The sequence below is a fragment of the Typopeltis vanoorti genome, chromosome 3, assembly GCF_054136105.1.
Source record: "Typopeltis vanoorti isolate ZY-2024b chromosome 3, IOZ_Tvanoo_1.0, whole genome shotgun sequence".
NCBI classification, from domain to species: domain Eukaryota; kingdom Metazoa; phylum Arthropoda; class Arachnida; order Uropygi; family Thelyphonidae; genus Typopeltis; species Typopeltis vanoorti.
In genome coordinates this window covers 120,304,069-120,330,249 of record NC_143551.1, presented here as the reverse complement: position 1 = coordinate 120,330,249, position 26,181 = coordinate 120,304,069, and the positions used below count along the sequence as shown (strand labels likewise).

At 33.6% G+C, this 26,181-nt stretch overlaps 1 protein-coding gene across 3 annotated transcripts in view; it reads left to right on the top strand.

Annotated features, from left to right (window-relative positions):
* Nucleotides 1-24,513, top strand: part of LOC150108520 (F-BAR domain only protein 2) — a 521,764-nt gene extending 497,251 nt beyond the window's left edge. For all 3 annotated transcript variants that reach the window (XM_090390828.1, XM_090390826.1, XM_090390825.1), the window contains 2 exons: nt 6,944-7,173; nt 23,506-24,513. In XM_090390828.1, the coding sequence (XP_090246954.1) occupies nt 6,944-7,173; nt 23,506-23,546 (271 nt within the window). In that variant the 3' untranslated portion in view covers nt 23,547-24,513. The remainder of the gene's footprint in view (nt 1-6,943; nt 7,174-23,505) is intronic.
* Nucleotides 24,514-26,181: the final 1,668 nt, after the last annotated feature.

Genomic DNA, 26,181 nt, shown 5'->3' with positions numbered 1-26,181 from the left:
ATGGCTTGACAGGGCACTTGCTCTAGTTCTTTTGTAGGCAATGTCCGTCTGGTGTTCTTCCAGACATAGGAGGATGGATTTTTCAGTTTGGCCATAGTATTGCTTCCTGCAGTCACAAGTGATTTTGTACACTCCTGGGAATTGTAGATGGTTGTGAGCTTGTTTGTATTTGCTTAAAATCGATCTTAGTTTAGGAAGAGTAGAGAAATGGGTTTTTATGTTGAACTTTCGTAAAATTCTTCTTAGTTTCGTGGAGAGCGAGCTGATATGTGGTAAAGAGATATAACCTTTGGGATTGTCTTGTGTTTCTGAGTTGTTTTGATGGTGGCGGTATAGATGTTTATTAATAGTTTTTGACAAGTAGCCATTACTTGTGAAGGTTCTTTGTAGATGTTGTAGTTCATTTTTTAGATCTTCATCATCTGACAGTGCAGATCTGGCACAATGTGCTAGGGTTGAGATGATATCCACTTTCTGTGCAGGATAGTGATGTGAGGATGCATGCAGGTATCCACGAAACTAAGAAGAATTTTACGAAAGTTCAAGATAAAAACTTGTTTATCTACAATTCCCAGGAGTGTACAAAATCAGTATATAGTCAGTATGTATATATATATATATATATATATATATATATGAACATATCCCAATACTGAGTTAATACTACAAATTGCTATATATATAAAATCCTTGGGAACACTAAATAGTTGAGTGGATTGTATGATTGTTAACATATTATGAGCAGCAAGTTGACTTACAGGAGATTTAACAAGAATAGTGAGAGCCTTAAGATGCTAAATGATTTTGTGTATATATTAATGGAAGTATTATAGAATAATACTATAATTCTATAGTATTATTCTATAATACTTCCATTATAGAATAATATGGAATAGCTATTTGGCAAGTTATTGTATACACTAGATATCATTATCCCTATTTAAGGATATATATAAATGGATTTAACTCTTATATGTTGTTGCTATCAGTATAGCAAAATCCAAGTACTTAATTTTCACCAAACTGGGCTTTACTAGTAGCTTTCTGAGTAATGTGTTATCAACTATATTAGCAAATATGCAAGGATTATTTCATACTTATCAAACACTATATACACAGCAGTTTAATAACTTCTTGTACAAGCCTAGTATGAGTATAATATAACTTCTGCTACCTTGTTTGTATGTATTTCAATATACTAAATATTGGAGTGAATTTATGGATAGTCACTGCTTTCTTCCCTCACTCAGTTCTGTCACTCTTTGTAATCTGAACTGCCTGCAAGGTCAACTTCTAATATAGTGCTTCTGCTTTCTGGAATATTTCTCTCCTATGTTGTATCTATTAAAAAAGAGCAACAGGCACGTGCACATTAGCTTAACAGTATTTCTCTAATGGTAAGTATCTTCAGAAGGATGAGACCACACTTGTCGTTGATAGGTGTTGGTGCATGCCATTTTGTAGTTAACCATAATTGTGAGTTTAAATACATTGTAATCCATTTGATGAATAAGTTGAGTGATCATAAAAATTAGATCTGAGTGTGTAGATTTTTTGACCAAAAAATGAATGTGACAAATAATAACTGACACTGGGTTTAATAGGCCATGATAATATAAATAGTTAAACCGACTCGTTTCGTCACATATGCTGGTGGCTTCTTCTGGGTTAGGAAGAACAAAAAAAATACAAGAAGTGGTAAATATGAACCATTATATAACTAAAACTGAACATGTAGGAACCGTTACAAAAAAAATAGAAACATGTAGAGCATGGAAGCTGGCATGGGTTAGTCATTGTTCAGTAGGTATGCATGATAATTGGCAGAAAAGTTATAAAGTCTGATGTGTGGAAAGATCTAATAAGTGACTTCAAAATATCACACATTGGCTTCTGCTAAGTGTGCCTTGTGAGTAGATAACCATTATAGCCTCTGATGTTGCAGGCATTGAAGTTGTCTCCTATGGCATGGAGCTCTTGTCCAATTCAATATTGTAGTGAGTGTGGAGAAATGGAAAGCTAGGTCTGGGCTGTCTTTTCAGTTGTTATTAACATCTCCAATATGCTCTTTTTGTCTAATTTCCAAACTTCTAGATGTTTGCCCTTTGAAAGCAAGGCCACAAGAACATGGAATATTGTAAACTCTTGGATAACTGTTGAAAGGTTGTGGTCCTTAGCTGAATGTAAGAGCTTATATAGTCACAATGGGCTTGAAAGCCACTCTTATGTCATGAGATTTCAGGAGATTTTGTGGTTTTGAGAGAAAGTCTGTCAATATAAGGGATGGAAACCAAGGCTCTGTAGCGAATGTCAGGAATCTGTTGTGAATCAAGAGAAGATAATTTATGATGGAAGGAGTTAATAGATGAAAGAGAAAATTGTGTACCTCAGCCACACCGTATTTTCAGATTATAAATATGTCATCTACATATCTCCACCAAAGCGATGATTTTTGGATTTGTATCATAGATAGCAGGAAATCTTTTTCCAAGTTTTTCATGAATAAGTCAGTTGCGTAAAAGGTTGTTGGTTTCTTCATGGTTTGTTCAAGTAGGGTCATAATTTAATGGAGTGTAAGTAGAGGTATCTGAGAGTAAAAATTAAATTTTGGACATGATAACAGTTGAATTGCCTTTATCAGACTAAAGTACTATAATATCTTTGTTCTTTACATTTGAAAGAGCTCTTTTTTCTAGGAATTGATGTTCTTTTTAGGAGAAAGAGAAGAGAGAAGGATCGTAGCCTTTAGGTTATGATTAGAAATGTCAAATAGTACTTTTCATTGGATGGGTAAGTCTTGGGACAATCATGGTGGATGGCACCTCCCAGATAGTACTGGCTCTTTTCATTCTTCCTCTTTTTCTTTACTTTTCTTCCCGTATTCTTTACTCTACTTCTCCTGAGTCTTACAGATTTATTGGTAAGCTTCGACACCACCTCACTGTTTACCAATATTCCCTTAAATGACACCTCAACACTTAAGAAAATGTTTTCCCTTCTGATATCTTAGATCTCTTTTCCTTTGCCATCAATTTATTTTTCTTGGAAGAAAAAAAAATTGCAAATAGATATGGGGAACCACTATGGGTTCCCCCCCCCCCTCTTTTTCTCATACATAGTATTCATTTTTTTGTCTGTTTTTGGAGGTTAGAAAAATGTTATAAGTAGCACTGATCATATTATCTAAACAAGATCACAGGCAGCAACTAAACAGTTAGATAGAGTATAGTGCAAATGAAGACACAATGAATCAACTTGGTTAAGCGCATACCTTGTAAAGTGTATTATCTCGTGTAACAGAAGAAACGATTGTTTAGTTCTAAAATGGAAACATTCTTTGAACAGTAAATATTTCAGAATTATATTATTGTTCCTACATCTTTTCAAAAATTGTAAGTTGATTCAGAAGTCTGGCTTTCTTGCATTTTAATTGTTATAGTTTTACACACCTTTCATTTTGCTTCTCCATCAAGTCTGTTCGTGATGAGTATGTAGAGGTGATACACTATGCTTTATCACACTCCTTACACATGTACCTGAAGTTGTTCTGTTTTTGAGGCCATTTTGTGTTGTTTTTACTCACAAACCATCTTCATTGATGTTTTTTTCCCCACCAGTAGGTGGGGAAAAAAGCAGAAGGCACAGTAACTGGAAAATGCCTTCCAGTCAAATACAATGAATTGGAAGTTATAGATCTTCCCACTTTAAGCAACTTCCTTTCTTTGCTGTACTCTTCAATTAGCTGGTGAATTACCTGTAGCCTAAAGTCGACTAGCTAAGATTTCTTACCAGTTTTCACGAAAAACAGGTATGTATTTATTATAGAAATGTCAGGCACTGAAAAAAATAGTTTTATGTACCACTTCTTTGATTTTCTCAGTTTCTGAGAAACTTATTTGTATGTCACTTCTACAAGCCATGTATTTGTATTATAATATGACATACAAGCAGGATGTACAATATTTTTGTTGTGTCTTTCTGTCAGTTATCTGTATTCATCATAACAAGATAAGCACATCATGTTCACTCCTTTTTTTTTAGTATTCCATGAAACTGGGACATGTGTTTTCGATTCTCCCTGACTGTCTCACATGTACCTGTTTTTCTTTCAGTCAGATATTTGAACAAATCTGGACTTGTATACCAATTATAATCAACAAATAAACAGTGCCTTTCTCTAGATATGATAGTAATAGTGTTATTACCAAATACACCAAAGCTATAATTTACAACTACTGTTGAGTATAAACAGTAGTGTCTAGTATATAACATGCCGCATAGGACAAAGTAAAATTATGTCTTTTGGAAGAAAGGAATGAACTGCTTAAAACTCAGTCTACCCTTCCAATCCATACTTTCATCAGTACAGAGATTTTTTAAATAAGTAAAATACTTCTGCAGTTTCAGAAGTAGCTGAACTCTATCTAGTTTCATACATGTATGAAATACAGATGTTGAGAATAAAGGGTAGGTTGACCAGAATCTTTACACGTCACGTGCCATCATCATCAAAGAAAAAGAAGTAAAAGAGAAATCAAAAATAAAGAAATAGATGTACACCACATATAGTTGCTGAAATATTAGTGTTCAATCATTTCTTTATATTGAATTTCTCTTTAGTAACAATTTTGTTATGAAAAACGCTTAAGTAGGTGTTTTTCATAACAAAATTATGATATTTATTGGTCTTAGCGGCAATATTTTTTTAGAAGTTCATGGTAAAAAAAAAAGATTGAAATAATCAATCTCATTTAACTCTGTACTGATGCCACATTTACTTGAATCAAAATCAAATTGTTTCTCCTTAAAAATACCTTTTATTCCAAGTCCATTCAGATTCAGTCCTCTTTTGCTACAGAACTTCCTCATCATTTGCATTATCAGAGAACATTGAAGCACTGTTATCTGAATCACAGAAATTGAATGGATATTGGCAGCTTTGTTGTCATCAATGATTTTCACAGCATTGTTGTCAAATTTTTTAGTGATATGAAAGACAGTACTACATTCAGAATCACTGAGTTTTGTTCGCTTCCTTCTGAATCTGAGTAGTAATAATCTGACTCAAATCCTGTCAATATACAGCCAGTTTCCTCATCAGTATTTACAGTAGTTGGCTATCTTGATTCAAACTTTTGTAAACATTAATAAAAATTTGATGAATACGTGTGTGCACACATACGCACATGACATTAGTGCTCAAAAGGTTAATATAAGAATAGTAATACATTTTTTTGCCCATACTACCCACTATAATTAAAATCAAATAAAATATAAAATATGTGATCTTAGGTATGTTAAAAGGTGCCACAAGCAAGTGAAATAAAGCCTCTCACATATGCTTTAGATAAGGGGATTTTTTTGCCAGTTTATTTTGTCTTTAACTAGCAAAATTGCTGTGGAGAAGTAGGGATAAGGAGGTGGTGCCACCACCAACCTCCACTGTAAGACATTGGCAACTCACACATGAACCATTGTGCTCATAATTTAACCACAATTATGAGCACAATTAATGCAGAGGGGATAAAAAGAGTGAAGGGTTAAGAGGTCATCCCTGGAAGTTGTGTAAAGTTGTGGTGAAGAATGACTTGAGATTTTTTATATGGAGAGTGGTGGGAGATTGGAACACATTGCTAGAATGCTTTGTGAATATGGGAAGCATAAAAGAATTCAAGATTCAGTACAAGTAGATGTGTTACTACTTAAGTAGGTCTCCTACAGTGAATCTGCCAACTCAATGGAGGTTACTGTAATAATAATTGTGTGTGTGTGTAGAGAGAGAAAATAATAATTTCATATTATTGAGACCACTTATTATTTAATTGGACAGCATCCTTTAGAGCAGGGATTCCCAACCTTATGCCCGCGGGTGCCATGGCACCTGTCGACCAATTTGTGTGTGCCCGCCGCTGTTCAACTGTGTGCCATATAGTTTGAAACAATCATGCAACAATTCATGGCATGCATTAATGACACATGATGAGTATTAAATGCATACGATGTAAAGTAGATGTGCATTCGAAGTTGTTCATTCCAGTTTAAGAACTGGAATATCACCATATTCTCCTAATTATGAATGCCAAAGATCACACTAACTTACATATATATATTTAAATTTTTATATAATGTTAACTTTTAAGTAATAAAACATTTGATTATAATGTAAACTTTATGTATTCATTTAGCAAACGAATTCAAAAAATTTAACAAAAAAATTCAAAAAATAAATGGTGCCCATTGACCTACCGGTATTTTAGAATGTGCTCTAGGAAACAAAAAGGTCGGGAACCCCTGCTTTAGAGTAAATATGCAGACATTTCCTATGGAAATGGGCACCTCTCTACTCACTTATGTTTAATCTTTTGGTGACTGTAGGTTTAAGAACTTATTAATGTGCATTCTAAAGATATTTCTTTAAAAGTTAGCTTGCTATGATGGCTTATTTTCATATGGATTGCTGTGTTTTCCTCTCACATTAGCATTGCTGTATTCTTTCCTTCCCACACACACACACACACACACACACACATCAATATTAATATTTATTTTCTGTCTGAATTTTAGAAAATTATTCATGATTGTATGATTGTTGTTAGCACACATCCAATTTTTGTACATAGATATTTTTTTTTGTGTGAAGTAACTAGATGACTAAAAATAAAATTTATAGCAGCAGTGAAAGTGGTGACAAAACAAATAAAAATGAAAATATTTATCATTGTGAAACTTTCTTATAGTCACATGAATGATTCAAGTATGAGCATTTATATCATTTTTTTGGTCTAAAATTTTTTTTCGTTTATTGACAGCAAACTATTTTAAGTTTAACATGAGTAAATTTGTTATTTTCAATCATTAAAAACTGTCACTGACATTGTTTTTTGTTTCAATAACGTTCAGAATTCAGGAATTAGTCTTAAGGTTGGAATTTTAATTTATTTAGGAGTGCAGAAAATAATAGAGCAGTATGGAGAATTTCTGAACTTTCCCATCATTCAGAGAATAATGGTTTAGGTTCCCTGCGTGCAAGGTTTGACTTAAAAAATGGTCCTTCCATTCCTAATACATTAGCAGCACAATTTGTTTGTCAGGGAACATCACTCTCAGGAGCAGATTTTGAACTCATTGGCCTGGGTTACCGGCTCTCTCTAGTCAAGAAACAGATCCTAGCAGGTAATGAGAGTTTTTAAGTTATAATTTTGATGTAAAAAAAAATAATGAGACATTGTCTTTTTATTTTCTTTGATAAGTTATCCAGTGAGAGTTACGAAAATTATTTCGTGATGAAATAATGTTAATTGCTGGCATGGGGGACCATTTCTTGTTCCACTTTTCCACAAAAAATAATTTCTATAACACATAATTTTGTCATATTATTTTCAGTAAACAAGTAACAGTGTTTATATAGCACATAAGGAGACTCCAATTGTATGTAATAAATTAACCCAATAATATGATTACTAATTATCACTTAGAATATGCACAAATCAGCATTTCTCTCAAAATATGTCTACTTATTTGTGTAGAAGTGCTATAACGCACACAAAATATGGATTGTTAAAAGACAAAATTCAGGAAACTAGCCTCCTGTTTAAATAAGTAGAACCTTTTAGTCTTTTTCCTGGCCGTTGGATGCAACTTCCTCTTCCATCTCCCAAAAAACAGGTAATGTCCATTAGAACACACACCATTAACAGCCATAATACACTGGCCCAATAACCTTAATTGTTTCAGTCATAAATCCAAAATAACCAATTCTCTTCCTTGTTCTCTCACCACTTGTAAATCCAGATGATAACATCATTCAAGGGACCTGGCATCATTCTTCTGCTCTAACTCCATGCTTCCATCTTTCATTGGGATGGGGAGGGGGCAACAAATTTGCTGAACCTGGTGGTATCGCTCCAGTTCTGCTCTCGCATATTCCAGTCCCCATAGCTTTGCCAATGACAGTACACTCCATTCCTCCTTTTCATCTGATAAACCTTGTAGTGCTCAAGTATTAGAATCCTCGAGATTCACTATGACAAATGCCCTCAACTCTAATCTCCTAGCTATATCTTAATGGGACAAGGGCAACCTAGTAGACTTCAATGCCACCAAAACTCAGTCCTGTCTGCTTGCAAGAAAGAGCTCATATCCTTCTCCCTTACTTTCATAACAGCCAGATATCAAAACACAGATTTCCCATTGGACTGACCTATACCTCCATCCTTTCCTGGCAGAAACACATTAGAACTATAGCTTCTGCAGCCACCAAAAAACTTAGTGTACTTTTTTTTTTTTTTTTGCAGAAGACACTACTTCACAATTGCTAACTCTATACAAATCTCAAATCAATCTGCCCTGACACTGAATATTGCTCCCATATTTGGGGTGTGCACCGAAATCTTCTCAGATTGCTCGATTCTATTTAGTTAATTAATGATCCCTCTCTCTCATATATCCACTTCAATCCCTCTCTTACAGATGTTCAGTTTCTGCCTTATGCCTCTTCTATAGATACTTTCATGGACAGCAGTCTGCTGAATTGGCTGCTATTATACCTCCAGTTTCCTCCAAAACCATTAGACCAAGAGCTTCTGCTAACCAACACCCTTTTACAGTCTAGCTTGAAACTCACCGAACTAACTTCACTGCCTCCTCTTTCATTCCATCTACTTCTGTTCTTTGGAACAGCCTCCCATATTCTGCCTTCTCCCAAAAAATACAACCTTCAGTTGTTCAATACATATATAATAACAGATCCTTCCTTTCTTCTTATCCTCTTGCCCACATATGGTACCGATCTGCTATAGGTCTGGTGACCTTTCATGTGCATGTCAGATAAATACTATTTTCAACTTTGAATATATCAACGACCTACTTCAGTTGACCTCCAACCTAATACACAATTTTGCAGACGACAGCACACTACAGTCCTTGCTTTCATTTGATAAACCTTGCTCTACACAACTCACCTAAACCTATAGAACATCAACCACCACCACACCCTCAATTCCGATCTCCAAGCCATCCTACAATGGGGTTCGGATAACCTCATCAATTTCAATGCTAATAAAACCCAGTTCTGTCCTTTTCTCATAAAAAAGAACCATTTTTTCCCCAGTATCCTTTTCGACGATACCCAAATTTCCAGACAATTTGAGATCACTTTTCTAGGAATTACCCTCATATCAAATCTCTCCTGGCATAAACACGGCACAACCATTGCATCCTCAGCTTCAAAAAACTAGGATTTCTCTTTCGCTAAGACGTTACTTCACCCCTGAACAGCTGTTAACGTTATACAAATCACAAATCCGCCCAACTATTGAATACTGCTTCCACATATGGGGGGGGGGGGCTCCTGAAAGCTCTCTCAAAATGCTTGACTCAATACAGAGGAGAGCAATTAGACTTATTAATGACCCATCTCTTACCAACTCAACTCTCTCTCCTCACTTTCGCACAGATGTTTGGTTTCTGCAGTATGTTGTCGTCAGCATCCTCTAGCAAGAGGGTTGCAGCAGATGAGCAGCTCTTCTCCTCCCTGTCTATTGCCTCCGTCATTCTTAAACCAATCCATTCCATGATGTCATTGAACCACTCTCTAGTTGGTCTTCCACGTCTTCTCTTCCCCTCAACTTTCCCTTGTAATATAGTTCTTGTCAGGTGTCCCGAAGAACCTCTCAGAAGATCTCCTGCAAATCTGGTCTTTATTTGCATAATATTCTTGAACAGTGTTCTTTCCATCCCAACTCTTCTTAAAACTTCTTGATTTGATATTCTCTCTATATAGCTAATCTTTTCCATCTTTCTATAACACCACATTTCCAATGCATTAATTCTTTCCATATCTCTCTTTCTGAGTGTCCATGACTCACTTCCATAACTTCCAATACTCCAAACTGTTGCTTTAACTATTCCAATTCTAACACCTATTTTAATATTCTTGTTTATTAAAATTCTCTTCATTCCCATTATCATTGTAATCATCATCACCATGTACCCTCAAGGGGTGTACAGGATATGATAGTACTACATTAAAAATTTACATCATTACTAACTTCCTATCTACAATTTTCCTTCAAATCAGTCTGTGACTTGTCAAGACATCAACATTATCAGATCTTATATTTCTATCGTCTAAGGCACTTTGTACCGTATTAATCCACCTATATCTTGGTCTTCCTCTTGGTCGTTTTCCTGCCAACCTCGTAGAGAACACTTGTTTTGCTAATCTTTTCTCACCCATTCTGTTTAAGTGACCATACCACCTGAGATTAGCTCTCCTAATGCATTCCTAGATGCTGACAAAGTTCTTTCCTAATATCCCCGTCTTTAATATGATATTGCCATTGATGTCATCTGTTCACGCCTCTAATCTTTTTCAGGACTCTCATATCTGCGGTCTCTAGTCTTTGGTCAAGTGTTTTTACTTCTGACCCAGCTCTCAGATCCATAAGTTAAAACTGGTTTGAGCACTGTCTTGTATACAGTAATTTAGTGTTCTGACTAATTTCTCTCTTATTCCATATGAATTTATTCAATTGACTTCCTACCATTCCAGCTTTGTTAATTCTGTTGTCTATTTCCATATTTAATTTACCATCTTCACTAAAAATCGTGCCTAAGTAGCTGAAATGTTTTACTTGTTCCACTGGTTCCCCGTTCACAAAACAGTTGACATTTTCAACAATTCTACCTATTTTCATTGTCTTTGTCTTTTTAATACTGACCTTCATACCATATCTATTGCAACAGTTATTCACTTTAGTCAGGGAATCTTCCAAACTTGTAGTGGATTTATTTAGAAGTATAACATCGTCCACATAAAGTAAAGAGCTGACATTAACATCTCCAATTCTGATATCATGTTTAATACCACTTTCCTTCATAATGTGATCCATATAGATAATGAATAACAGAGGGGATAATGTACATTATTGTCTCACACCAGATTTAACATTAAACCATCTTCCTGTACTTCCTTCAATTCTAACTGCTGACTTACAACTCAAATAAAGACTAATTATTGCTTGATATAATGCCCCATTGACACAATATAACTGTAGCGTATTGAATGGCTTCTCTCTTGGCACCTTGACATATGCCTTTTCCAAATCGACAAAACTTAAATACAGATCTTTGTTATGTTCCCATGCTTTCTCAACTATTTGTCGTAAAGTGAAGATCTGAACCTGACAGCATCTATTTAGCATGAATCCAGCTTGTTCTTCACCAAACTTTTCTTCCACAATTCTTCTCAACCATTTCTCAAGTATACTTGCATAGATCTTGCCAGGAACACTCAGTAGGGAAATACCTCTGTAATTCTCACATTCAGTTTTATTTCCCTTTTTATATATGGATATTATTAGAGCTCTACTCCAATCATCAGGGATTTGTCCCTCTGTCCAGGCTTTCTAAACTATGCAGTGTTTAGAAAGACTTTTATACCACCATACTTCAGCATTTCTGGTCGAATATCATCTACTCTTGTTGTTGTTCAAGCCTTTGATGGCTTTTTCTACTTCAAGTATGGGTATGTATTCCTGACTGTATGCCTGTTGAGTGTTTTTTATCACTGTGCTATCACTTTTTATTTCATTTAGCAATTTTTCTAAGTAATTACTCCATACTTCAAGGATATCTTTTTCTCCTGTTTTCATGTCACCTTTATCATCTCTAACTCCTTTTACAGCACTCTTTCCTCCATTTCTAAGCTTCTTCAACAACTTCCAGAATATCTTACCACCTTCATGATATTTATTTTCTATGTTCTTGCCAAAGTCCTCCCATGACTTTTGTCTAGCTAGTTTTACACAGTGTTTCGCTTTCTTACATTTGTCTGTATTCTCTAAGAGCAAAAGCTGAGTTATTTGCCAGGAACTTTTGATACTCTTTCTTCTTTTCCTGCACTGCCTCTTTAACTTCCTGTGACCACCACACAGTTCTGATTTTTCTATCCTTGCAGACTACCTCACCACATGCCTCTCTGGCTGAATCAATCAGGGTTTTCTTCAATAATCTTTGTGTATTTTAGTCTACAGTTCACATCTGAGAGCTACTCAACTTTTGTTCGCTTTAAAACTTTCTTACATGTTATTCTTTTCAATATGAAATTCAATTTTATCCTGTTCAAGACTAAATAGTGATCACTTTTAATTTCAAATCCTCTGAACACTCTGGTGTCCTGCAGGGAGGGAGAAAACATCACTATCAACAATAACAGTCATTGAGACTTTTCTTATTCCTTGCTTTTTCTCTCCATGTGAATTTGTGCACATTTTTATGTTGAAACATGGTTTTAGTAATAACCAGTCCATGTCCTGAACAGAAATCCAACAGGTATTTGCCATTAATATTAGCTTTGCTCTTTTCTCCAAATTTTCCCAAAATATTGTGTTAGTTGCTTTTTCTAAAGCATCAAAAAATTCCTCCACCTCTACCTTAGTAGAACCTTCTGTGGGACCATAGGCACAAATAAGTCTCATTGTCCAGTTCCCCATTCTGATATTTGTCCACATCTCTCTACTTGAGACTGCCTGCCATTCAAGAAGATTAGCCTCGTATTTTGTGTTGAATACTATGGCTACTCCTTCTTTTCCTTCATTTTCATTGCCTGAATATAATATTTTGTTTTTATTGCTCAGAAAGATCTCACCAGTTTTTCTTTTTTTTTTTTCAGTCACCCCTATTATGTCTATCTCGTACTTATCTAATTCCTCAGCTAGCTCCATTCAGATTTCTTATGTTGATAGTACTGATCTTTAACTCTGGTGATGTTGAGTTGGGGTGTGCTTTCAGTCTTGTTTCAGTAGCTGACTTTTCGCTGTTTGCCCTGGTTCCCTGGTGAAAACAACGGGGGCATTGTTTAACCGGGCAATGCCCCAGCCGGCATGAAATTTTTCACGTTGTGCCATCATTTTGTATTTTGGTTTTAAGCCAATAAGAATACAATTTGGTCGGCTAAATCCCAAATTGCCAGCCCATCCTCGTTCGTTCAGTATCAAGGTAGATACCCAACAGAGTGCACCACGAGAAGGTGAGGATTGGACATTAGGTCAGAAGCCTGGTAGGTTCTCCGCATTCCTTTAAAGGCTGTGTGGAGGTCTCCTCTAAGTTATACAGCTTTGACCCTTAAGCTCCCCTTCATTTCCATAAATGCCGATTTAGATTTGCCTATTCTATTTCTAATGTCCAACTCTGAAGTTCCTTTCTCTGAGATCCAGCTACCTAAATATTGAAATCTTTCCTCCACATCTTATCTTTACATTATCTCCTATTTTTATGCCAATTATCATTATCTTGGTCTTCTTTGTGTTAATCCTTAGTTCGTACTCTTTACAAGAGTTTTCAATTTTTTGAACAATTTGTTGTAATCCAATTTCACATTCTGCCATCATCACTACATCATCTGCATATCTTAAGTTATTAATGATTCTTCCATTTATTTTTATTCCTTCTTCTACATCCTGATGTGCCTCTCTCAGCATCTGTTCACTATAAAGGTTAAACAATAATGGTGATAACTTTCATCATTGTCTAACCCCCCTCTCTCCACAGGAATTCTCCTGTTTCCTATCCATTTACATACTGACGCTGTTTGTGGCCAATATAATCTCTTTAAAATTTCCAAGTCATAAGAGTCAATATCAGTATTTTCTAGAATGTCAAAAAGCCTTTCATGTTTCACTGTATCAAACCTTTTCAAAATCTAGAAATCCCAAAAACAACTTTCCATCATGGTTTAGTGTTTTCTCCTCAATAATTCTTAGACAAGTTATCGCCTCTGTTTGTTCGGAATCCAAACTGTTCCTCGTTCGTTTCTTTTTCTATTTTATTCTTAATTCTCTCTAAAATTATTTGTGCCAAAATTTTTGCTGTGTGAGTTATAAGACTTATCGTTCTAAAATTGTTAAAGTCTAAAACTCCCATCTTGTTTGGAATGGGGATAAAAATTGATCTTCTAAACTCCTCTGGTAATTGTTGTCCCTCATAAATTCTGTTAATAATTTGCCATAACACTTCCATACCTTTTTCACCTATATTCCTTATAAGTTCTATCTGTATACCATCTATACCAGGGGATTTTCCTTCTTTCATCTTTTGAATTGCTAGATTCAATTCCTCCCTCATGATATACAGCCTCTGCCCACTATGCTCTTTCATTTGATTTTCTTCTCATCTTCTGTCTTCATAAAGTTTACTTATATTCTTCCCATCTCTGTAATATCTTCTCTTTTTCTATCAGAATTTCACCTCTTTCATTCTTGACTGCTCCAGTCCTTTGCAGTATATATATGCTACAAATATTTCCATGGGAAATGCTCAAATGAAATAACATCAATAATTCCTCCACTCAGTACTAAGCTCGTTGGAACACGTGCAGCTACTGCTTAACTTCCCTTCACAGTACACCTAAAAACAAACAGAACAAGTTTTTTTTCCCCTCCTCCTTTATCCCTGCAACCACTATACTGTGGAACAGTCTTCCCACTTCTCTGTTTCTCAAGGAATACAATTTACAGTCATTTAAATCAAATGTAAACAAATTCCTCCTTTCCCAATCCACTACCCATACACAGTACTAATGTACTATAGGTTGCACAACCAACCTCTTGTGTATGGACATGACATGAAAAAGTTCTAGCTTGTCAAATTAAACATTTTATGATTCATCTTTTGAGAAGGATGATGAGCAGATTGAGAATGTAACGTCCAGTAAAAGTGGGTTTTCTGTAAACAGATGTTGTTAAATTACCTGATGGTGAGCAGATGTCTAAAAAGGATAATTTGTTATCTTTTTCAATTTTCATGGTGAACTTGATACGAGGGTGTAAAGTATTGATTTTGGCTTATACACTGCAAAAATGTCATCTATATCTAACCCAGAATGAAGGTCGTGGGTATATAGATGAAAAAAGGATGTCTTCTAAATGCTACAAATAAAAATTGGCTTGTTCAACTCCCCATCATTTACAGAAAGAACTTTATAGAAAAAAACATTACATGAAATTAAATGGTTTCTCCGAAAGGACTACACAACATCTATTCGAATTCTACAAGCCAAAGTAAAACAATAAAGAATCAATACATAAAGTTCCAATTCCATATGTCTCCAGAATTTCAGATCCAATTTCAAGAATTCTGAAGAAATATGATCTAACAGCTACTTATATTCCTATTAATAAAATATACACATCATCTTTTTTATATTTTAAATTTATATTTTATATTTAAAAATATTTCCCATCATCTAAAGATAAATGCTCAACGGTGTATACCAAGTTCCATGTGACTGCCATCTTTCTTACTTTGAATAAACCGGATGCTCTATAGAAAAAAGAATACAAGAACATCAATCTTATATTCTTTACAACAAATCTCATTGGATTGGTGCAATACGGAATAGAGACAAACCACAACATTCTCTAGTCTAAAATTCGCCTTCTACACAGATGTCAATATAAATTCGAACGCCTATTCAAAGAATGCTGAGGCCTTACTTCAACACCCTAACTTGAATCGGAATGACTATATCCTTGACAAAAATATGGGAAAGTTTAATCCGAATAACACATTAATATATTTTTTTTCTTTAATTAAGACCTTCTAGATACTACATCTGTCTAACGATATCTTTAATATGATTTTATAAATTAAGTTTTTTTTGTATGACATTTTAAATTTATACATGTAATTTATTTCTGCACTTTTATGTTTACCTTTCTTCAGTGAAACGATATCATGATTAGCGATGTAACATCACATGGCTCGTTCTAATTTTGAATGATCAATTGTTTGTATTCTACCTTGTAAAAGACTGTTTCCTGTCAACCCATGATGATAGTTTGTTATTTTCAAACTGAAATATCTTGCAATATATTAAATATACTTTTCTTGTGCTAACGTGTTGATAATTCTTAACGTATAACTGCAGCAACCATGCAAATTGGCAAAATTACTAACTGAACAAATAGATCAAGTAAGTTATGTAAAATTTAGCACCAGTTTTACGATAATTCAAAATTTATTCGTTCAGTTCTGATTTTTTAAGACTTTATTATTGTTGTAACCATATGATCAGATAATAAATAAGATGTTGAATTAATAAAAACTATATTAAGATAATATTTCTCTGGCAACTGCTGAAAACATCAAAATATTCTAGTTATGTATACTGATTATACACCCTCACGTATATATTATTTCCTGTAATATATATGTATACATATTTTAGGAAATCAATGCTGTATGTAGACATGGGTTAAAGAAAAGAAGGCTGTTGATATTCTGTTTGAAGTGCTAAGATTGTAGTCTTTGAGGAATGAAGAAGGATGCTTGACAGAACTGAGATAGTGCAATGAAAGATGAATGGGTATATCATGTTTGGTAAATTAGAAATTCAGCTACAAAAGGATGTTGGACATCTTATTATAGTTTTAGCAGATAAGGATGTAAGTTCTGCTGAATAGCATCCATGGAAATATCTGTAAAAGAGACGCAATGCAGAAACTGACTCACTGTACGATAGTGGCTGGAGAGCAGCTGTGAGGGTCAGCCAAATTGCCTTCTTCTGAACTGCATCAAGAATTTTTAGACATCTTAGGTGCACCATGAAAAATATGAGAGCAGTATTCCAAGTTTGTGCAGATTTATGATTTATGCAACGTTAGTAACTGACAGATAAAAAGTTACTTCTTGAGCTTTGAAGAATGCCAGAGAAAGCAGACTTAATAGTAAGTGTAAGGAAGTAAAAGACATAGGAATTAAACCACAAACTTGGAGAGATTTTCCAAAAAATATGTATGGAATGTTTTTGATCAAGATTAAGAAGTGGTTACAATATTATTATTATATGGTCCCCTCCATGGAGTTCGAAGACTCATTGCAGGAGACCCAATTTATCCACAGAATCCATCATACCTCTCCTTGAACTGATTAACAGACAAAGCACTCACAACTGATTCTGGCAACCCATTCCACTCATTCACAACTCTCCAAGCAAAAAATATAGCTCTTGCACCCTTACTAGCCACACCTTTATTCAACTTCCAGGGATGACCTCTGTTCTGGTCCCTCTAACAGTGCTGAAACATTTCCTCTGCATCCATCCTATAAAATCCTTTAAGCAACTTAAAGGTTTCTATCATATCTCCTCTTATTCTCCTATCAACCAATTTCTGCAATTCCCATATCCTCATAGGGAACATTCCACAGACCACTCACCATCTTGGTCACTCACCTCTGAATCCTCTCCACTACTTCCTCATCCCCCAAGAAACTCAGGGTACCAGACTTGAGCACAGTAATCCAGATGTGGACATATAAACACCTTATAAAGCGGAATAACAACTCCCTTATCTCTACTTGTTAATGTGTTCTTCAATAGCCAAGTAATCTTATGGGCTACCTTAGCAACTGTAGTAATTGTCCTTCTAAACTTTAACTCTGTCTACGACCACTCCTAAATCTCTATCTTAATTTTTTTTTTTTGTAGAGTACAGTGCCATTAATGTGATACACAGCTTCTAATCTATTTATCCCAAAATGCTTAACTTTACATTTCTCCACATTAAACTGACAATCATTATCTTTTGCCCACACATTTATTTAAATCACCCTGCAAGCTCTCCACATCACCTTGATTAACTGTTACTCTACCTAATTTTGCATCATCAGCAAATAACTGAATATTTCCTTTCAGGTTATTTCCTATATTATTTATGTACAAATTAAACAGTACTGGTCCCAGCACCAAACCATGTGACACACCACTAATTACCTGTTGTTGCCTCGATTCTGCTCCCTCCATATACCATATTTTGATATCTGTCTAGCAGCCACCCTCTTATCCATTTAACCAGTGTCATATCCATTCCCATTTGTTCTGATTTGCATAACAGATTTCCATGTGTTATTCTGTCAAATGCATTTGCAAAATCATCGTGTATCCATTTCCTTTATCCAACTGAGCTGTTACTCTATTATAAAAAGTTAGTAAATTACTAAGGCATGACCAACCCTTCACAAAGCCATGTTGACCCTTATACAGTATCATATTTTTATCTACCCATTCTTACATTCTCTACCAGTTTTTCTAGTATTTTTACCACCAAGCCTAAGATACTGATTGGTCTATGGTCTATTATTTGCTACTGCAGTCTTAGAACCTCCCTTAAGCAATAGAATTATTTTGCCCTCTTTCCACTCCCTTGTAACTCTACCATAGCTGAGACTTAAAGAACCTAGTCAAAGGCATTGCCAGTTCCCTTGTGCATTCTACCAGACTACAATCTGATGTGAAAGAATTTCAATACTGTACCTTAAGGAACCTCAGAACAAATGGCAAGGATTCTTTGTAAATTCAATCTATATGTTCCTTCAAACCAGCTCAGAAACTGTCTTCCTTTCTACCATCAATCAACGAAGTATACATTACAACCTCTTTCCTTACAAAGTATCTATCAAGTACCCTGCTTGTGTCATTTTAGACAGACTTGTCATTCTGCCTTGATTAGAATTGAAGAACATCAAGGTTATATTACATTTTTGGAATCTAATAAGTTTGACCTTGCTTCTTATGCTATTAACATTAGGTACAGAGTTCTTTGGAACCAGACAGAACTCCTTCACTCTAGCACATTCAAATTCAATTGTCTCTTTCTTGAAACATGTGAAATGTTACAAAATCATCCAGACCTGAACCCATTCTGACTGTATGCCAATATCCAATATTTAGGAAGTGCTCACTATTAGTTCTTCATAAGTTTTTTTTTAATTTTAATTTTAATTTTAAATCTATGCAACTTACTACAATTTTTCCTTTAAACTCTAATAGTGTAATATCATATACTTCAGCTCAGACCAAAACACAAGCTAATATATGCATAATTTAATGCAGTCATAACTAATATATGCAGTCATAATTTATGACTCATTATTTTGATTCATCTTTTTATTGCAGTTAATAGTCTATCTCCCTGATGATGTCCACAGAACGTTGGATGAAATATATTGGAGTTGAATATATTGAATAGATAGAATGATAGTATAGAATAAATTCTATATAATTTTTGTTACATGTGTAAGCCATGAAACTTACTTCAACAAAAACAATATAATGCATTAATCTCGCGGGGGGGGGGGGGAGCTATGGCATTCAAAGGGAAAATGCCCGTCCAAGCTAAAGTAGTAATTAAAATAAATGAACAAGTCAAAAATTTTAATTATTTGGACTATAAATTAAGTCACAATGAAGATTTAGACATTTCTAACAAAATTCACAAATTATCACAGTAAATGGAATAATAAATAAAACATTAAGACCAGCAATAGTTATCAAAAAAAACAGCAGGCTAAGAATGCATATTATTTTATCAAAACCAACATTATTATAAGAGACTATAAGAGAAGGATAGGAAAAGAATCTTTGCAGTAGAAATGAAATATATGAGAAGAACAGCAGGTTAAAGAGAAGTGAAGACATACTGGAAGATCTAAACCAAACAGCAATAATGGAAACAATGAAAAAATACAGAACCAAATGGAAAGAGCATCTTGAACAAATGAAATATGATAGAATACCTAGGAAGATGAAGGTACAAATCAAAAGATCATAGAAACAGAAGCAAACCGATGAAATGCTGGGCCAAAACTGAAACGGGCCACCTGGCCTAAATTCATGAAAGGAGGAGGAAGAAGATCTGCTTAAGACAAAGCTCTTTATGAAATATTCATTCTTAATAGAATTCCAGAAAAACTGTTAACAAACTTTTATTTTCAAACTATCTCTCTCTCTTTATAATCAGAATATATTACAGAGATTCGGAGAAAAAAAAAAGTTTTTTTTTTCTTCTTCAAACTTCTCAAATCATTTTAGTATATCATTAAAACTTATTAACAGAGCCTTCCATCTTTGTTCCAGCCTGGCTTTACTCGCAGCTAAACTCTCTTTAATTTACTATACCTTCCTGGCTACAATGCCAAAAAGATTAACAAAAATGTTGATCTTCCCATCACTTCATATCCCTCTCAGCATCCAGATTATAAGTAATGCTGTTACTATTTCTATATCTTGGGCATCTCTGAAAAAATAGCCAGAACTTCAAAGAAATATAACCTCTCTTTTTTTCAAACTTTGTTATGAAGCTGGGTGCCCTTATCTTCCCTCCTAAGGATCAGCTACTGTGTACTCTCCATTCCAGATGTCTGTAAGGTTCCTTTTTCTTCTAACATGTCATATTATTGACAAACTGTATCTGCCTTGAAGTATATGAGAAATATACCTGCCACTGCAATTATAGCCACTCTTGTTTTTCTGACCATAACTTGGATACCTCGCAGAGAATCAAATGGAAGAAAAGTGCTGTGCTTTTCTACAGCAGATACAAACTTGAAAAAATTTTATTTTTGGAATCAGCAGCAGATTTACTTGGTATCACATAATGCTTTGCATTATGTGATACCAAGGCAAGTGATGTGAAGTCATACCACCTTTGCCACGAGTTTCCCTAATCCTGAAATTACTTCAGGTGCAAACTTTGTTTGCTTACACTTGGATAAAGGATTAAACCAAATATATAATTCGTAGCATAACCAAGTGGAAAACAACTTCCATCAATAATTAGCAGATTTTTAAAAAAATCTTAATCTAAATGAAATATAGTTGTATTAAACTTCCTAAAATTTGGATAACTAATTTGTAGACCACCTGCCATACAGCCAAAGTGAGCTGCCAGAACCCATAGAGAGAGAGAGACCTCATAGAACTTCAGGTTTTGAGTAACTTCTTTTACTGTGTGTGTGTTATTACAGTTTTTATATTGCATCCCATATGCTTCTGCAACAGTTATAAAATGTTGGAGCCATTAAACTTAGTTACTTCATTGTATTGCTTTCTTTCCATTAAACCTAACTATTAGCTTAATCCAACGCCTAAACAGTAATTTTTTTTTTTTTTTAACTTTGTGCTACAGGTTAATTATGAAGTTAAGAAAGTTACTTGTTTTGTTTGATTGATATGTTTACTAGGGTTCTTTGTCAGAAAGAAATCAATTAATGGAATAAATGCTTGTTGTGATTGAGGAAATGAATCATTGCTTCACTGCTCTCCTTATTTATGGACTAAAGTGGCTTGAAAATGTCCACATTTTGCTTTTGAGCAATATTTCTGGATTATATAAGCAGACACTGTGGTACTATGTATGATGAATAGACAGAGTTGCATGGATGGGATTCACTTAAATTTTTCTTCAACTACATTTATTTTGTTTAATGTTTTTATGTGAATACCATAAGGTTTAGATAATCTGGAAACCCTTTTTCAAGTTATTTTGAGTCTCCATTATATAAGTGGAGTGATGTCCTCATACCAAGTAACAAAAATCATATACCACCTAAAATACTTTCATAAGCTCCATGCTCATTTTGAGACTTGGACCTACAAAATTTTGGTTGGGAAATGGGTACGCTATCAGGAGAGCAAATTTGAACAGTTACCTGCTGAACTTGTTCTTCTTTTCAGTAATGTTTATGGCATCTGGATAATGAATGTTAAGTACTCAAGAAACAAACTTGCATTACATTTAATAGTAAATGTAATGTGTCTCAGTGAAATAACTGTATTATTTCACTGAGATTGCATCTTAATGGAATTAAGTCTTCTTAAATTATTTTCCCTGTAGAATACATCTAATATAAGTTTCATTTTGGTTATGTTATACAGTCATACCCCGAGTTACGCGGTTTCTTATATGTACATATTCCCGTCCTGCTTCACGCCTCACCACTAGTTGTATCTTTCAGGCGCTGGCCGCATTCACCAGTGTCGCACATGCTGTGAACAAGCACTGACGTGTTTCGTGCAGTCTATATTCATACACGATTTTTATAGTCTACATTCCTTGCGATTGTTTAATGTTATGTTCTTGATAAAAAATTTTATCACATAAAAAATAATAATGTCATCCAAAAGAAGCAAGTCCGATTCTTCTACTGCTAGCAAGAAAAGAAAAACATTGACTTTGGAAACAAAACTCAACATTATTAAGGATTTTGAAGGCGGAATGAAAATTTGTGAGCTAGCAAAGAAGTTCGATCTACAGGAATCCACAGTAAGAACAGTCATAAAAGAAAGGTTTACAGATTTTGGAGGACATAGATTCTAACGAGGAACGAATTGTAGCCACAAGGCAAGGAATAAAAAAATCATTGGCTTGCTATGAAGAAATTTTGCATGACAAGAAAAAGACATTATGCCGTCAGATGAATCTATTAGATTTTATGAAACCATCAACATCGAAATAACTTTCTTTTTTTTATGTACGAAAAACTGCAATTATGATTATATTTCTTAAAAAATATAGGTGTTTTTGTAAACCTTTGGTCCCAATTGTATGTTTGTATATATAAATTACATGCATAATTATACCCCGAGTTATGCAAATTCGACTTATGCGCTTTTTGTTGGTCCCACTTACCGCATAACTTTGGAGTTTTACTGTATTAGATTAAATTAGCATTGTGAGAATGTTACCTGGAAGAATGGCATATACAGAGATATGATTTGTAGTAAAGATAATTTCCAATATTGGCAGGTTTATGATAAATTTGGATTATATGTCAGGTTTTTTTTAAATAATGGTTAAGTTTGAAAAGTTTATAAACTGGCTTTTCACTGGGGAAATTATGTTTATATTCTAATAGATTACTAATAATAATATTGGCCTTAGTGATGAAGAAGATATTATATCTCTCACGATAAATATTTAGAGAAAGATGGTGTGGTGTGTGTGTGGGGGGGGAGAATGATATACTGATTATGAATAGGTAAAGAAAGAAAAGAATTAATTTAACTATCCAATTGTTAGTCCTAATATTTGTTTATCTATTTGCTGGTGGTGGAATTGGAAGAAGTTTATTGATAAGTGCATGAGGTGTCAGTTGATATGATGATTTCAAATTGAAAGAGGTAAATAAACAGTTATTAGTAATATGTAAATATTATAATAGTAATGACAAAAATTTTGGGCCAAGCATAAATGTTACATGCTAATATGTTATAACATTAATTCATGCTTTAATCCTGTATGAAGCATGTGTCATGTGATGCAAAATGCAATGCATGATCTCTCACAATGTAGATAGACTGCAGGTTGAACTGAACTACTTCTTAATTCTTCTTAATCTGTAACTTTTTGATTTTGTGTGATACTTTATAGTCAACTGTATTATAGCAAACTCATAAGAACCTCAAGAATAGTTTGTTATAGAGTATAGTTTGCTATAATGACTTTCCTTGTGCCTGCCTGTGACACCTTGTTTGGAATTTTTCATTAGTTTGTTATTGCAATCAGATTTGTTATAATGGCATTTTCTGTAAGTGAGAATCAACTGATATAAAATATCTTTATGCATTTTATAATACATAGATTAAATGAATACCAATGAAAAGTAACATAGCAAATAAAAAAGAAATGCTGCATATCTAATGTATATTGTTATTTAATATTTCAGGAAAGTATTTATGTGAATCTGACCAGACAAACTATGCATGAACATTCATATTCATTCCAACTTAAGTAAACATCTGTCCACTTCTACTGCCCACCTTAGCAAGTGCTGCATGGTTCTCAGGATGGCAAACAAATTATCAGGGAGTAGATAAGTGTGGAAGATTATGGTGCTATGCATTCAGTCACTATCAGTCAGTGTTTTGAATACATAATGGTTTGCATTGCTTTGTTATTATGAATATGGAAAGAAAGTGGGGTTACATTGTGATTGAAAGCTGTACAGAATGCCTTGTAAAGAAACTTCATCTTCATCTGTTTATCTTCTTCATCCATTGTCTGTGAATCTACATCACAGTGACATTAGATATGAGAGATATTCATTTTGTTTTTCTCAAATGGACCAAGAATTCTCCAGATAAACATTTCAGTTTCTGGAGGTACACTGATGCTGATATTTGAATTAACGATAGTAACTCAACAGTCAGAAGTCAGCATTCTTTAATACATGTTATTTATGACCAAATGTAGCTGGAGATATGTTTCTTCATTTTTATTTTAACTATAGAAGTAATAATAAATTTCTTAATAATGAGGTATTATATTAAGATATAGAATGAAACATGGATTACTTCAGTTATGTTTCATTTTTATTGGTGATCTCTTTGTATGATTATGTTATCTGCAAAACTAGATAAGTGCCTTTTAACTAAAGTCATCTTTAAATATTTTTTGTGCCTCAAATTAAATATAGAAAAATGACTGTATTTAGGTACAAACAAATAAACAGTGGCTTAATAACTGTTTATTTATTTGGAAGTGGTTTAAAAAAAAATAAAGCTCTGTCTAGAATTTGCAATTGTTACCCTTGTGTGCATGAATGCATTCATTAATATTAGTATCAGTGTATCTGTTGACTTTTATATAAATGATCATTAAACTTGTATTTTTGTAGACCCACCCAAACATTTAAGTTACGTTATAGATAAACCACATATATATATATATATATATATATATATATATATATATATATATATATATATATATATATATATATATATATATATATGTGTGTGTGTGTGTGTGTGCGCTATTTAAAATGTAAATTGTATATTGGAATACAAAAATAAGAACTGGAAGTAGAAAATTGTATTAATTTAGCACCACCACAAATGTTAAACCAAAATGGCAGTTAATGTGCAATCTGCTTATTTTATATATACACTGTTACTGTTAAAATTATTTTCATATATTTGTAACTGCACAAATTGATACTGGGAACTTCTGTGTCAATATCATGCCTCTTACATTTTCTTTATTGCATTGTCATGCTCAGAGATAATTATTTGGTAACTGAAATTATGTTAAATAGAATGTATTAATAATTTTAAAGTAGCTAAGTATTTTCTTTATGTACATATCTGAACTAACAGTTTAATGAAAAACAGCTATGTATAATTCTGCATGTAGCATTCAGTGTTTTATATTTCCAAATTCCAAACAAAAAGTTAATATATATTTGTGTGTGTGTGTGTGTGTGTGTGCATAAAATATTCCTGTGATGTGTAAATAATACCCAAATCATTTATATTAACCTAAGAAAATTTTAAGATATTATGCACCTTAAAATATCCATGAAGTTGCACCCCAAATTATGCCACAGCTAAAATAGTAAAAGTTCATAGTCCTAGTATGTTATCAGACTAAGATAGAAAGAAAAATTTTAAACTTTTTTTTTCAATTAAAGTGAAATAAATATATTGGCTGTTTACATAAAATTTGGTGCTCTAGATAAGAAATTATAATTGTTTTAATTATCTTAATTAAATTGAACAATTACGGTGACCTATGTTAATATAATTAAAACAAGTTGCATTGCTAATTATGGTCATAATATATACATATAATGTAGATACTTGTGAAAACGATATGTAAATATTGTTAACTGTATATTTCCTGCTTTCAGGTGAGCAGACTTTTCTTAGAGAAAGGAATATTGTTTTCTAGTGGATTGTATTTACTTATTTGATAGTAAAAACTCTTTTGAAGTCATTTTGTCTATGTTAAATCTTATTCAAGTAATAAATTAATAAAAACAATATAGAAATATAAAAATTGTTTCAATAAATTTTCAGAGAATAAAAAAAAAAAAAAATACTTTATAGGAACTCTTTCAAAAAAGTCAAACTACAGACACCTCTTTCTATATGTAGTTTAGAAAATTTAAGTTGCTGCCACCAACATTTTGTGCCCGTCCGTGCACATGCATGTCATGTTTTAAAGTAATTCTACATGAGGATGTGTGTGTGTGTGTGTGTGTGTGTGTGTGTGTGTGTGTGTGTGTGTGTGTGTGTGTGTGTGTGTGTGTGTGTGTGTGTGTGTGTGTTTGTTTCCCACCTATTTAAGAAGTTATTTTTCATGTAGGTCATATTTATTCTCTGCAATTTCTGTACATACAGATTTTAAATATTTCTACTGATATCTTTGAGATATATGTATCATATATAAAAATATACACTGTAAATGAAAAGCCGAACTTGTAATTTTTTACCTTACTTGTTTATAATGCCTTGAGGGTCCACTTCATTATGTTCTTCCATTTTGGTATGTAATTATTGAGCGGGAGAAAAAAATAGCATAACTTAAGTTTAGTGATGTTTTAGAGGGCTCAAGCATT